The sequence below is a fragment of the Athene noctua genome, chromosome 11 (genome assembly GCF_965140245.1).
Source record: "Athene noctua chromosome 11, bAthNoc1.hap1.1, whole genome shotgun sequence".
In the NCBI taxonomy this organism is placed as follows: domain Eukaryota; kingdom Metazoa; phylum Chordata; class Aves; order Strigiformes; family Strigidae; genus Athene; species Athene noctua.
Window position 1 is genome coordinate 23,955,057 of NC_134047.1, and position 15,860 is coordinate 23,970,916.

The 15,860-nt window shown below is 45.3% G+C and overlaps 1 protein-coding gene across 4 annotated transcripts in view; it reads right to left on the reverse strand.

Annotated features, from left to right (window-relative positions):
- EDA (ectodysplasin A) overlaps positions 1-15,860 on the reverse strand; it is an 83,687-nt gene that overhangs the window by 12,911 nt on the left and 54,916 nt on the right. For all 4 annotated transcript variants that reach the window (XM_074915210.1, XM_074915209.1, XM_074915208.1 and 1 more), the window contains exon 3: positions 1,685-1,714. In XM_074915210.1, the coding sequence (XP_074771311.1) occupies positions 1,685-1,714 (30 nt within the window). The remainder of the gene's footprint in view (positions 1-1,684; positions 1,715-15,860) is intronic.

A 15,860-nucleotide genomic window follows, 5' to 3' on the forward strand; every position in this document is an offset into this window, starting at 1 on the left:
CCATGAGCAGCTCTCCAGCACCCAAGTCCCAGAGTGCCAAGGCTCCGTCTTTACCCACATGCACTAGGCAGGCTCCGAAACTCAAAGCAGGCAGAACACTAAGTTTTCCTTAATCACTGTTTGCCAAACAATAAGCTCTAATTCTAAAAAAAAATTAAATGTGACAATACCATAAAATTAAACTATTTTATACAGCGTTACAGCTGTATATAATATAGCCCTATGAGATTCCCCAGCTACTCCAGAATTGCTACGAATACCACAGTCATCATTTGTTATTAGTTCAGCTGATTTAACACGGGTTTAGGGTTTCAGAGTTTTGTTAGGACAAGCTTCTCAAACATAAAATTTTATGCTGCTTTTGAGGGTAAATATAAACTAAGTTTCTAACTGTGGCCTGTCTCAACCTCTGAGCCGTAACTGTTGAGTTTGTATCCGAGGATTAAAAGCGATTTGCTGTGCTGTTAAAGTAGCAAAGACACACAAAGCTCAGCTGCTCTTCCTGATGCAGGTTGCCACGGTGGGCTGGAGCCCAAGCCACGGACCCGCACGCACCGGGAGGTCTCTGAGGGGACACAGCAAAGTGTCAAACAGGTAACTTCCCTGTTAATTCAATACACGTTAAGTGCAAGAGGTAGTAAGCAGAGAGCTGCCGTTGCACGTGTCAGTGCTTTGCTGCACGGGCCTGGCCACGAGCACGTGCTGCACATCGACGTCGGCACGAGCCCCTCGATCGATGGAGCTCCCTGGGCTTCAGAAGCAGCACGACCTCGAGCTGCTCGCAGTTCCTGCACTTCTCACAACCCACAACCCGTTGCCAGCGTGCACCGCAGTTTTTAAATCGTGCACGGAAGTATTCTGATGGTTACAAGGAGGAAAAACGAGTCATCTGACTGCGTTGGCCTGAATTCAAGACTGCAGCATGAAGCACCTCAGGTTCTTGGCCTCGCTCAAGTTCCTGGGAGCAAGTAAGTGCATGACCATGAGCAGCACTCGAGAGTCCTACAAAAAACAGGGACGGCATCAGGCACCCCATGGAAACACAGGGCGGCCTCCTGACTAACCCAAGTCACCACAACTCAGCGATATGCAATTGAAAAAATACCCAATTATCCATTTCAAACAGCTCGTGGAACATAAACAAGCCAGACAAAATACCTGGGGGCTGACCCACACTCAGAACGGACCCATAAAACAGTACTTCTGCAGTTAATACACAACCACATATGAGATGCAGAGTGTATCAGCGTTGACCTTGGTGGGTCTGAAGGAGACCCCAACCTGCAGTAGACCCATGGCAGGACAGGGATGAAAGCGAAAACTGCGTCAGCCTGGCAAAGAGCAAGCGGCTCCCGATAGCTGGTACGTGACTCAGCTTCACTCAACTATTTAATTCTGTCATCTTCAGAACGACTTCTACACAATGTAATTAACTTCCTTTAGCTTTTCAGGCAGGCTTTAACGAGCGCCGGTGCTCCCCACTGCCGCTGGGTCACACGGTCCTGCCGTGGCAAAGGTGTGAGAGCAGCTCGTGGTCCGTGTTGTGGGCCCATGCACCACGCTCATCCCTGCCCTTCCCGGAGAGGGAACCTCTCCTTGCTTTCTCCTTCATGTTGGCTAAAGAAAATTCATAGCTGGGTACCGCAGGCACAGAAAGGAAAATGAAATTAAAACTCAAGCTTACCCTTTTTCTTGTTTTTGACTGAACTTGGACCTACAAAGGAAAAGAAGAAAACAAATGAAATTCAGCGATCATCTCGACTTAGAAAATCCCCTTTTCTATCAACACCCACCAACCCAGAGGGTGTCTCTCCAGAGCTGGAACAAAACTGGCAATGAAACTGGTAAACCAAAGATGTACCCTTCTGTTTTCTACAAACAACTGCTGAGAAGGCATAACGATGTTACCAGACCCAGACCTGATTTACCCTCTCCCAAACTAGCAACCCATGGCTGGTATAACACGAGTGTGTGAGTTTTGGTGGGCACCTCTTCCCCTTCCTGCAAAGATGTGTTAAACCACCTGCTTGTGGCCAGTGGCAAAGCTCAGGTGACAGGTGCTCTTCAACCTTGAGCCAGAGCTTTACTCTCAGGTACCAGCTTAGTCCCAGCTCTGCTCAACACTACTCAGAGTTTTGCCATCCGTATCCACCACAGTCGCTGACAGAAGTACAGCACGTCGAACCTTCAGACAGCAAAAATCCTGAGACTCAATAGAAACCATTTAAAAATATGGTCCCTACACAGCAGATTATTTTTCAAGTGGACAACGGATGCATTCGTGGTCTGTGCAGCCATACATGAATTCTCTCTGTTAGCCTGAAAACACCAAGATTAACACTTAAAGCCGTCACACTTCCCAATGAGGACAGGGTAGAAGGAAGTTCGCATGACTTCGCTCTCAGCTGACAACAGTAACCCAAATACTTGCCAGTCAAGTTGTTTTAAAAAAAAATAAAATACTAAAAAAAAAAAAAAAACAAAAGCAAAGAATTAGTATGAACAGCTTACTTAAACAATGGGAATACAAGCCTCCCGAGCCTGAAGTGAAAATATTTATAGTGAAGCTGAGGAACTACATGACTTTTTGAGCAAAAGCTGAAGTGTGAAACATGTTCCATTGCTTCCTCAAAAATTAGTCATGGATGGGAAAGAACTGCAAAAATCCCCAAATATTCCCTCGCTGTTCATCAGTGAAATCCCTCTAAAATTGAGGGTCTAAGCACACGTCAAAAACTGAAATGACTTTTAACTGGGATATGTGTATAATGGACGGAAGGTAACGAGGTTGCTTAGGGTCGGCGTTGGTAGAGAAAGACAAATTACCAATTAGTCCCAAAGTGCCATATTCCCAGGGCTAGTTAGAGGAGAGATGGGAGAAGGACCAGAGAAATACCCTATAGCCTTACTGATGCCTTTTCAACAGGAATCTTATTTTGCCTACATTATGCTGTTGAGTCACAGGAAAATGATGGTATTATCTGATTTATAAATTCTACTAATTTACTGGGTTTTTTACTAATCCCTATATGCACAGTATTAAACCACGTGGATAGGCCAACACATGGGTTTCTAACAATGTCAGTCCCGGTATCTCACCAGGGAGCAGCACCAAAGCCAACCAGCAGGTCCACCACCAGCAGATGAACTGCAAAACCTTTTACGTTTGGCAAACACCAACAGGCTCCTCTTTTTGCATTTTCTGAGCTCCCATGAGGCAGAATGAGCCGCGATCACACCGGCCCTCATCTTAAGCACCAGCTAGTTCGTAACATTTCCAGTGAAGAGGAAAAAAATTGTCTGGGGGACATAATTGAACAAAAAAAAAAACCAAACAAAAAAACACCACAACCAAAACCTAACACAGCAAGCAAAATGCAAGTGCTACGTATGTGTCTCTTCAGACCTCGGAGTCACGAGAGTTTATTTCATGTTATATATATCACACCATTAGCGCTATAACCAGAGTGAAAGTACAAATAGCTGCGGCGAGCCAAACACATTTGAAATGGATGGAACCAATTAGCTTCAAAGATGAATGGGAGGAATGAGAACCACATGCGATGTCAATGTTCACAGTCTATATTACAACACACGCATCTGTTCCAGGCACGGCAGAGAGAGATGTTACGGCTGTGCAAGTGAATCTTTCGACAAACACAAAAATACTTCTGACATGAAAAAAACACAGCATTATTAGCCCTGGGAGCTTCTGGGTCTCTGGGGTTTGCATCTGTTCATCTCCCAATAGGAGGGGGTGGATAATTTAATTGTAGCAGGGAGCCATAAGGTTCATCCGATACACCAGAAGACAGAATTTTCCTCGTTTTTGCTCAAAATGGTAAACTCATCGTCTCTTTCCCAATTTAGTCTAAATTGGTAACAAAGCCTCTTACTGAGTTTGAGAAGCAGAGTGCCACTGGAATATCACATCTATATTCCCCTCAGGACGAAAGGTGCTGAGGCACAAGGCTTGAAAACTTTACTTGCTATATGTTGTCCCAATGTGCAGGCGAGGAAAAAAAAAAAAAAAGATCCTTTCTGCCATGCTTTTCTGAGGCCACCCCCCGATATTTAAATAATAAAGCTGGTTAAAGGCTGCAGTGGTTGAACGCACGTGACCCACTAGTTACCTGTTAATTGATGGAGCGGGTTAAATAGAATACCTACAAGTTAGGCAAGGGTAAGTCTTTCCTAGGGTTTTCTCCTACGCCGTTAATCCCACCTCGCCATCCCGCTCCTCCCGGGGAGAGGCTCCTGGTCTCAGAGCCCTTCACACTACCCACGTTTATTTAGTGTCGTTTCATGGAGACCATGAGATGACTTAATTCCAAGGAAGGTCCAGGAGAAGACACTTTTTTCCACTCCAGACTACAGGCGTATGCGCTACGTTCCTCTACAGTATCAAAAGCCTTATAAAAACCCACGTCACAGGATCCCTACTGCTGCTCCGGAATCCACGAGGACCTGCCAGCTTCTCGTAGATAAAAATTCGTTTGACTCAATTTTCCACTGATCAATATTGTCTGCTACCACTCTCGTCTCTGCTTTCCGGGGTTTCCCAGCAGCACATTTGAGGATTTATTGAACTCCTGGTGGGATCCGAGAGCGTCCCGACCAGGGTCAGCTGTTCCCCAGCACCTGTTTTCCCTTTTTTATAAAAATAACCTCTAGTTTGCTTTTCTGCACTTTTCTGGCATCACCTCCATTCCTCATTAATTCCTTTAAGTATCTGTTTTGAACGACCCAGAGATCAAGCTCGTGGTCTGGGCTGCTGGTATTAAACACGACAGCCACCCAAGCACGGCTATTCTCCACATGTGCTTGTGCTCAGCTTTTGTGCTTCTTCCTACTAATCCCATCTATCTCCCACCTCCTTTCTGCATGCTGTCTGCTCGTGTTTGAGGTCAAACCAGACCCCAGACCTAGGGAAGTCCATCCCATTCGACATTTCCTGTCTTTCATCTGAAATTAAATTTATGCTTATGCTCTAATCCGTCCTTGAAAGAGCTGTCAGCTCTATTCCACCCCTCATTTTAGCTTCGCTCTGCAGAGGAAGGGAAGTTGACAAGAACTGCTAATACAGAAGAGGACTGGGATATCAGAGAGGACAGGCTGGATGGCTTTGAAGGATAATAGGCATGGAATGAGATTCAGTCATACAAAATGCATAGCCCTATAAATTATATATACATGGGGAATAATTAACTTTTCTGCTGGATTGGTGGAGCTCCTCAAATGGAGCTGCGGAGGCCAACGTCTGCACGCGCTGAGTTGCTGTCGCATAGCCAGGAAAGGCAGAAATACAATCCTAAAACGGATCTGTGGAAATACATCTGGCAGACGTGGGGCAATACTGATGCTGCTCAGTAGGTGGGGGTGAAAATCCTGGGAGTAATGCAGTTAACCCTGATCATCTACATAAAGAAAGATGAATTTAAACGAGAATCATTTCACAGAAGGGCTCCTGGGAAGGTCAAGAAGTAGTCGAGCGGAGCTCACCTGGTTGGCCGTCAACACTGGGAAAGGGCTGAGAGCCCCACTGGGAAAGGCTATGGTGGTAGGTATGGAGGGATAAGACCTGTCAGGGCTTAAAGAACAGCACTGGCACGTCCTCACGTGTGCGAATTGATCCCCAAGACCGTTAAAAGCTGGGAATGAGGAGGCTTTTTCTAACCTCCAGGAGGAGGAGCGCAGGTTTGGAGGGGGTGTCTGGCTCAGAGCAAGCCCTCGGGTGTCACAGGTCATGGCTTAAAGATCTCCAAAGTTCATCTGTCCCTTTGGAAAGTGGTGAGGTTATTTTTTGTCTAACTGCTAAAGACACAGCTACTAAGCTATGAAGCGAGCTGCTAGCCCGACTTGAAACATTTAAGCTAGCTACCTGATCTACTTCTAAAATTTATAATCTCTTTCATTGGATTTCCTGTAGGAAAAGCCCACTGACTCCTGCTGTAATAACTCAGGCCAGCTCTATCATCTGCCAGCTGAGTTCTTCATCACAGGCCGGGATTTCCCCAGCAAAGGTCTTAGAGCAGCCACGCTGCACGCTGGGCTTTTGAAGACCCTGGCTTTGAACAGCACTTGAGACCTAGACTTCTCCAAAAGCTTATTTTCCACATCTGTCGGGAAAATAAAAGGGAACAATAACAGAAAAGGAGGGAATAGAAAACCAGAAAGAGTGGTAAACTTTGAGGGAAAGGCACAAGCAGGAAAAGACAGCTCTATATGATAAGAAAATACCCCAACCCCAACAAAGGAGCCCCCTCAGAAGCCCTCCCGCAGAGCTGGGCATCTGCGAGGGGAAGGCTCCGAGCCATGCCAAGTCACTTCTTCTAGCAGAAGCACTTCGGCCACGAGTTTCAGCAATGAGGCGGTTCAGATGCAAGCTTCTCACTTCAGCTGAAGAAAATACTTGCAGTAGATGAGTTTTTGTTGTGTAAAACCGCAGCTGTGGCCCAGCAAGCAGCAGAAGACATCTAACCGTGCTTCAGGGAGCAGGTTCCAGCCCCCAGCTCCTGCAGCCCTAGCATCTGCTGGATCGTTTCCAAGGGCCTCAAAAAAAAACCCAACCCAGATGGTGATGCAACTCGAGGATATTACATATGACATGTTTTCTCTTATAAAGATTAATAGAGTTTACTCCCCCCCCCCCCCCCCCCTTATTTTTCTTTCTGCACGCTACACACTGCTATGATTTACTATAAATACAAAAATATCAAAAACTTCTTTAGGACATATGCTGATATAAATAGTATATTAAAAAACCCCTGCATTCACTTATTAGTTGTGTGTGTGGATTAACAAGAAATAGTTTAAATTCCTGCAAAACAGTTCAAACTGCTTTTATTGATGGGAACAGATCTTTGTAATTACGCTTATTTTATATAAAGCCTATAAAAGGTTGACCATTATAGAAATCAGTCAAACAAAGGGCGAGTACCTAGGAAGGCTGCTGAACTTCCTCAAACTCTCAGCTGCCAAGAGCAGAGCAAAGTCAGCGAGTGCCACTACCATCTTCTAGCAGCATCCACATTCAATTCAGAACAAAGACACCTACTGATGTTTTCAAGGTGTTCAACCAGTTTCGGCTGCAGCAGCCACCGTGTCCTCTACGGGCTGTGCCAACCCGTTTTCAGCATTCCCTGATCGCCCCTAGGATGACCAAGGCATCCCTCCTCTACTTTCCTGAGTTACTGTGGTGTATCATCAATCTTTGTACCTAAGCACGACTCTAGTTTGGGGAATATGGAAAACCAGATTAATGCACCCGAGCCATCTCCATATTCCCATCACTGCTCTGCCTCCAGGAGATGAGAAGATGGAGGTACTGAGAAGTTAACCTCATCCCAGGTTACCAACAGAGTCACAGACAAAATTTCAGTGATTCTTTTCCACAAACACCACGTCACTTCTCACTCATTCGTAAAATAAGCGTAAGGTGACCTGCAGTCGTTAAGTCCATAACTAATAAGCATAAGGTGACCTGCAGTCAAGTCCATAACTAATAAGCATAAGGTGACCTGCAGTCGTTAAGTCCATAACTAACTTTCAAGATGAACGTCTAATTCTGAAAATGAACACAGAAGCGGGGGAGCTCTATGTGACTTACCTAACATGGACATTTTCAAAACAATATTGTCTTTGCGCACTAAAAAAAACCAAAACAAGCAGCTTTTTCTTTGAAGTATGAGCTTCTGGCTGTAGTTGGAAGAAGAATATTAGGTTTAATGATCACTGTTCTCAACAGCTATGGAAATTTGTGTAAAGTATTTTTCCAAACCCTGCTAACCATCTGGTTCAACAAAGAGACCACTTGCTAAATCTCAGACAAAGCTCTGAATACTGCCCAAATCCACCAGTAACTTCTGGAGAATTGATGGCTTACAGAATTTGAAATGAGTTTCTGGAGATTAGTTGGGATACCATTACTAATGGAGAAGAAACAGAAGCCGAGCACGACAACCAGGCTCTGTAGTAGAGAGGATGAGTGTCCCTGGACTCAAGTGCTGCCAACTGTTCAACCCAACAATGCAGGGTGTTGCCATCTCTCACAGAAAGCTCTGACCACCAAGTGCCCTCCAGCTGTGAGAGTTTCCACCTCTCCAGGAAGGAAGTTCTCTGCCACTTGGGGCTTCCTAAAGTAGGGCAAAGCAGCTATGAGAATGTTACCGTTCCTGACCCGTGCCTGGGAATTAACCAGTTCTGTCAACTTTCACAGGCGTCAAGAGCAGAAGGAACCTTTATGATGAGCAAATATTAAAGAAGTTCTACGCATTAAGCCTCCCATCAACCCCTCCATCTCTATTTGATCGATACTAAAGGTGGAGGGGGGTGGAAAGAAAAGCTTAAGTCTTACTCAAGATTTCAAGCAATGAAGAATCTACTGCCTTTTTTTTTGATGTAAGTTGTCCCAATGAACAAGATCAAAACCCTCCACTTTAGTCAAACCACCAAAACTCAGTTGTTTCATTTCCAGAACTGGTGTAATGATATTTACTTCATTGACATAGGTATGAGATATGTAAGGCCTTTCAAATATTCTTAAGTGTTGTGTTATTAATGCCAGACTATGGCGGAGTTGGGGAAAGAGGGATGTTAGCTCCCAAACACATGCTTAATCTAGAACATGTGGTTTGGGGGGAGGTTTGGAACCAATATGTTTTCAACGTTTTCAGGAAATTTGGTCTATCCAGATGAAAGCTTCTTGGACCCTACTGAAACACCAGTCAGTGATACAAATACTGAAACAAGATGATTTTTTTTTTTTTTCCCCTTCCCTGAAAAATAAAGTGCTTCTTCACCAATTGCAGAGAAAAAGGCAACAGATCTTGAAGAGCAGCTCCGGTATTATTAGTCCAGAATATTTAGAAAATATGATAAAAAGATCTAGGAAAAACTATCCCAGAAGTAAAACAGATCGTGTGCTACTCAAAAGTTCTGTTTGGCATTGCCCAAGTGGGGTTTTTTTGGGGGGGTAGGATGAGGAAGGGAGGTCTTCTGCTAAGTGTGGAGGAAAGACACTGCCTGCAATTACAGGCAGCATGGCTGAATCCAAGCTAGGGATGTGATGTCCTTGGTACAAGGCTAGTACTAATTTCAATAAATCAAAATACGGTGAATATATTACATAGCAGAATGAAGGACTCATTGTACAGAGTGGGGGAAGGATGAAACAGTGCTGCTCGATATATTAGTACGTAGGGCAGAGCCCGAGGCCATTCGGTTTTTCTTCAACCACCATTGTTGCTTCTCTCTCTGCTTTTGTTTCCATTTGTTTTAAACCCTTTAAAATTCATGTGCGAACACAGTCACCCTTAATTGCCTTTTTCTGGTTACATCTTAAATTGAGATGCTCCACGACAGCAGCCCATAAAGCAGTGTTCCCTCCTTGTCCTTCAGCAAATGGCATCTTCCTTCCACGGCAAGACCAACAGTCATCTGGAGCCGTGCCCGGAGGCCACCCCGGCCTGCGGCTCTGCCTTTGCTGCACTTCAACTCTGTGCACAGTAGAAACACCAAGCCCTAAATTTCAGGAGTCTGTACTGGGTGGTAGCCCTGTCGTATTCTGGAGTTATAGGCTGCTAAGTCCCCAAGGCTGGTTTGGAGCCAATTTATAGCTGACGCTTCTCCTGATACCCCACCCCTGTGCTGAATTAAACTGCCTAACGCTCAAAGCCGGTCTCCTCCAGCCCGAGAGATCAAGAGGAGCTTGCAGCTCACTCTGCAACTCTTTTGAGGGACTCCCTTGGGTACATCCACTTTTTAAGGCTATTCCTCATCTCTATTACAGACTTTTCACATGTCTCCAGAGGAAATATCCTGCACTGAGGTCTCCCCCCAACACTTCTGGGACACTATGCTGCTTGGCCAAGTGTCTGAGAAGAGCCTGTGCATCAACACCAAAGGCTGAGAATCATTTGTCTTGTGGTGAGTTAGGTATGAGATGGCCTTCTGCTGCCTCACTGCTCTTCTCTTCTGAGCACTCCGTCAAAGGACAAGCCTACATCCATGTGTCATCCAGATGATCCGATGCTGCTCCAGGAGCTCCATGGATCAGTAGCCTGCTCCCTCTCTGTTCCTCTGATCCCATACACCAGACCCCAGTTCAAGATTATTGGTCTGAAAACAAACGGAGAGAAGTCACAGCTCATCCACGCCCCATCTTTCGAGTCCTTGGAGTGACACTAGATTCCAGAGAGCCACAATCTCTCTTCCTCAGACAGCTTCAGACCATGTAAGATCTCATCATGTAACAGGGGTTTTTCTGTTGTTGTTGTTGCCAAAGTTTGTTTTTTTTTTCTCCTGCCAGTATTCAGAGAGATTTTTTGCCTGATTTGACAATTATAAACCAGGATTCTTCACAACAGGGAGTAACTTGGTCAAGCTCATAAGGAGTGGGAGGACAGTTAAAGATACAGAGATACTGATCAACAGCGGCAGTAGGTTGTGATGTACTTTACACCGATCTTTAACCACACTAAAGGGAAAAAAATCTTCAGTTACTGCAGTTGAAGGTGATCAGAAATGAAGTGAGAGCAAAAGAGACAGACCTAAGAGACCATCAGTCAACGACCCGTACCACTGGTCCAGGTAAAGGCGCCTTGTTGAGTGACCACCCTCCGCCCTAGCTGGAGAGGAGGAAGGAGCAGGATGAAAGTAATTGCTCTCATGCATTTGCCAGTTTTTTTCCACCTTAAAAAGGATGGTGAGACTCACAGAACATCAGCTGCTGTTTGAAGGGTCCCGTGCTGGAGCATGTAGAGACCCAGCAGCCCTGTGTATCTCCTAAGGGCTTTTTGGCATGAGGAACAACAAGGTGCAGGGTTGTAGAGGAACCAGGCTGGAACAGCAACTGTCCTTTAGAAGTCTGTCACCTCTGCCGTTGTCACCTCTGTCATGGTGTTGGTCCCTCTTTGGGGTCTTGAGAGGGCTGGATCCCGTCACCTCCCGGGGTCCCCTCCACTCTGCATTACTCCACAACCTCAGCTCTGCTTCTCCAACTGCCAGAGCTCTGCTGAAAATCACTACTCACTGCTTTCTTGAGTAAGGCAGAGGTATCCTTACTGCAACAGGAATTTCCATCGCTTTGTATGACATAAAGAACAAGAAAGTTGATTTGTCTCCTCAGCCCCATCCAGATCCGCTCTGGGATCGGTATCCAGGTACCAGGACAGCCCACCGATCCCATGAAAGCTTTTAAAAAAAATATCCAGTCTCCACTGAGTAGGTGCAAGCACACCACAGTGCAAATGTGTTCATGAACAAAGACAAAATCCTGCTCCCAATTAACTACAGAGCCACTGTTGCTGGCAAAATAATTTTGCACTGCCTTCTCAAAAACACAAAAAACCAATCAAACATAAATCTCCACCCTTCTTAACTCCGCTCCCACATAATCAGTCCCAGCCAAGTTCCTGGGGTTCACACCAGAACCTGTGGCCATCATATTTCATTTTCCGCACTCTCACTGGCTATGGAAGAAGAATATGATGTGCCTTTTGTTTTCCTTCAGGCATTTAGGTTGGATTCCAAATGCTGGATCTTTACAGCAGAGCTGACAAACAACATTACTATTTCTAATTCAAGTATCTCAAGGCTTTTTTTGGCTTGCTGGCCGGACTCACAAGGCTTATTTTCTATACACCACTGCACCCTATTGCTTACTTTATCAATACCACATATTTGAATTCAACAATTTAAAGCGTAGTATTACAGCTGTGTTTTTATTTTGTTTGTTTTATTCGGTTGTTGCTTAACACAAAACACTCTGACATTTTAAGTCATATCCCACTAAGATAAACAACTAACATATGTCATGAATTCCAGTAGAAATGATTCCCAAGTGGTGCTGCAGCAAGGTTTTAACCAAAGGCTCTCTTAAATCGTTTGCTGAATGTTTTAAATGCACTCTGCCCCACCACAGCTATCCATAAGGAATCGAGGGCAGGTGGGAGGAAATCTCTTCGACTACCTCATCCCTGCAGAACTCTACATGGTTTTCTTCCTCTCCTATGTAATTCTGCCTAATTGGATTGAAAAGTCTCTCTCGTGTTGAACAGCTGTCTGTAAAAGGATGGTTTAATTACAGGGGATAGCATGGGATCTCCATCCAAGGATAGATCATGTGCGCATACATGTGCTTATATTTGTATGAATCTGAAAAGGGGGTCTGGAGGAAGCCCACGAGAGCGCCCTCCACTCTCTGGGAAGCCAAAGTCAAGTCCCTGCAGCAGTCCTGACACGGTGAAGTGTTGCCCGGCTCAGCCAACTCTTGAGTTTACCCGTTCACAGCATTTCAAACAGATTAATGGACTTCACCAAATCCTGCTCGTATTAACGAGATCAGTTACGAATCCAACAATGTTGCTATACATCACAGCCCACAAAAGCCCTAATGAAAACATGCAACTGCCGTGCCTCATTCACAACTTTTTCCCCAAAGAGTTTCCCAGTGGTGGTGTTCTTCAGCTTCATGCAACAGCACTTTTCTTATGGCTAATGTATCTGGTCTGCTATAACCAAGTGGATTTTTGATGAGTGCCCAGACAGGCCACAACTGAAGACAACTTCATAATTCCCACCGCTCGCGCAGCTGCTCTGGGTTCGGCTATTCAGTCCCGCCCCGGCCCCCGCAGACAGAAAAACACACTTATTCAGCCCAAGATCTGCAGAAGGCAGACACCCCGCAGTCGCTGCAGCAGGACCCTGAGCCTGGACTCCTATACCTGGCCCTCCGCAAAGGTGCACGTGCTCCAGCTCAGCACCAGCTCCTCAACTTTTGTGCTAGAGCCGATCTGTGACCAGATGGGCTTGGAGCATGTGCTAAGCAAACTTGCATCTGCCTGCAAAATACTCTGTGGATGTGGCCAGAGAGCCAGTTTATTCACAGAAATCAAAGCTCAGCTGCAAATACTTCAGTAAGACAGACAATAGAGCCTCTCATGCTGTGGGAAAGAAATCAGCAGCTACTAGTTGAGTTCAGCATTTACAACGCTTGGTGCATGGCATCCATAGTTCAGATGCACACATAGCTCAGATGCAATCGCATTCCTGCCCGGCTGGAACATCTGTTCCCCTCTCATTAGTCCTGGCCGTGTTTTGTAATAGAAGAAACTATCTGAGATTCCTGAACTTCAGTATTTGACCCGAGGCGTTATGAAAAGCCCTGGTTTTCAGAAGTGGAATTCATACGGCATCACCAGTCACTTCTAATAACGTTGGTCCCTGCTTAACATGCAGCTGTAAAAAAAGCTTCGAAGTTTAGTTCAAGTTTCAGCAAAGCCTGCTGGAACACACACCCTAGGCTACGCACTGAGGATCCATCAGGACAACTCTGAAATCCACCCCATCAGTGGAATCAGTGCAAGTACCCGAAAACACAACCGAGGTGAGATTCTGACCAGAGAATTCCTTCTCAAGCCTCCTCAATATCCTCAGCATCTCAAAATCTTCCAGTGGTCATCCCACCGCCTTATCCAAACCAGACGAGAGGTACCAGGGAAGGACAAACACACATCAAAGCAGCTCTACGGATGGAACAAATCAACAGCACTTCATCACGGGTTTATAAATATTAAGAGTAATGAAGCAGGGTTTCTTTTGGAACAATCCAGATCACAACTGGAAGGGCTGGTGAAGAAGACGGGAGGCAAACGGAGGTTGTGTATGGATCAGGAGAGGTTAATCATTACACTGTGAACCCTGTGACCTGGAATGATTCCTCGTCACGGCTGCCACACAATTAGGCTTGTACATCTCCCAGCAAGTTAATTGCTTTTAATATTTAAGACTCAGCTTGGACAGCAGCATACCTGAGTTTAGTGAAGAACTCTGGACTCCATCAGGTCCCAAACCCTGTTTCCTTCTTGCTGGCTGACGCAGCACGTCCTCACGAAACTATCACCCTCAACACGTACTGCAGGAACGAACGTCACCACTTGGGCTTCCAGCATCTCACACGCTTTCTAGGTACAGAAAGTGACTCCAAAATCTTTAAGCTGAAACAGCATATTGGCTCGAGCCTAGATGTTAACTCCTCTGCTTTCTCAAGGTGCCCAGGCTGCGTTGAGCTTCCCTCAAATTAAGTCTTGCTTGAGTCTACCACATCATGCTGCTGGATGACAAGCAACTGCCTGTGGTTTCCCAAGACAGGCTTCAGCAAAGGTTGTTAATGGACACTACAGCAAACTTGAGCTCAAAGTAATTTCAGTAGTAAAAAAAACCGGATTCAGAGTACTTTGACCCAAGGATATGCTAAAAATGTGTCAGCTGTCTAAGAAGATATTCTCTTAAAAGCTTTACCTAATGCAAGAAGATCCTCTTTAATATCATCTTCACCTCTGCTTTCACTTGTTTCCAGAAATGACGTGGTATTAATCTACCACTGCTGTAACAGAGCTGAAACCAGAACTCAAATGTCATTCTGGGGTTTTAGCCAGTTGTTAAGCTTCTCTGGATCTTTCTCAGTTGGTTAGAAATGAGCAAAGACACAAGACCACGGTCTGAAATAAGTTACCCATATATTTATGCATCTTCATGGCTGAAAAGTGCCTGAGGAATAAGACCTCATACAGATACCTGTCTTCTTAACCTAAGCACAGGTCTAACGTGCAAGTAAGGATCTGTGAATGAGCTGTAGTTTTAATTTTGCCATAGTAATAACCAGTACTGACAGCCACGTCACACAAAAGGGATGGAGACTGTCCACGAAGATTCAAACATCTTAATTCCTCCCTTCTCCCATTCTGGCGGAAATCACGGAGAAATTCTGGGGGAAATCAGTCAGTGCAAGCGCTTTGCGGTGAGCCTTTCTTTTGGGACTGTCTCCTGCGCTCCAGTATCCAGGAAATGTTCTGTATTTACTGCGTGCTCATCACCATGGTTTCGGAGCACAATAAGGCTCTATCGCCCTTCATACATCTGCGTTTCTGGGAATGCCTGGGCTCTGGGGAATTGCACGGGGCTGACACAAAGGCACTGATTGTTCTGGAGGCAGAGGGACGAACCTGCCCTTTCCAAAGGAGAGGAAGCCAGCAGGAAAAGTTGCTATTGTGATCTGGATATTAAAAAAAAAAAAAAAGCCCTATTGCATCATCAGTGCTGCTAGGTCAGAAGGGGGGACACGGTTGAGACACAGCACCTGCAGGACCGGGGGCTGCCGGGGGGGATGGAGGGAGTTAAACCATCCCAAACCCATCCTAAACCCACCAAAGAATACTAACAACAGGGTGAAACGCTGGACCCACGTAGCTGGTGCATCCCTTCCGAAGCTCCAGGTAGAAGCAGGGATGGAGATGAGCTTCTGCTCTCCCAGAATTTTAATTTTCATTTCCACAAAAGCCATTCGCAGCACTGAAACCCGTGAGTTCTCATCAAGGACTTTCCTCGGCAGTGAGGACTGCCAAAGTAGTAGGAACCAAATTGTTGTCAGCTTAAGGACAGCCATCTGCTCAGCCTCTTCCCAGCTGCCATGCTCCAAATCAAAGAATGGATAACAATCACTTATGTTTCTCACCAAGCTCAATATGAAAAAATCTAGGAAGGAAAAAAAACCAACAAACCCCCCCCCCCCCCCCAAAAAAAAAACCAAAAAACAACGCAAACCAAAAAGCAAAAACCAAACAAACCAGGAAAGCAGCACGGCAGGGATCTAACTGGGAACAGAGATGAAAGTAGGAGAAAAAGAAACTATTTTTTTTTAAAAACAATGTTTTTTAAAGAGTCCTATTGACATCTGCTTTGTAAATGCTCTGTCATTATTTATAACCTCAAGAGCACGGAATTGTCTCTGTAGTTACAACCATGCTACTCCCATATTTTGGCTTTGTTAGCAAAGAGCCAGCAGCATTTTTACTGGTGCT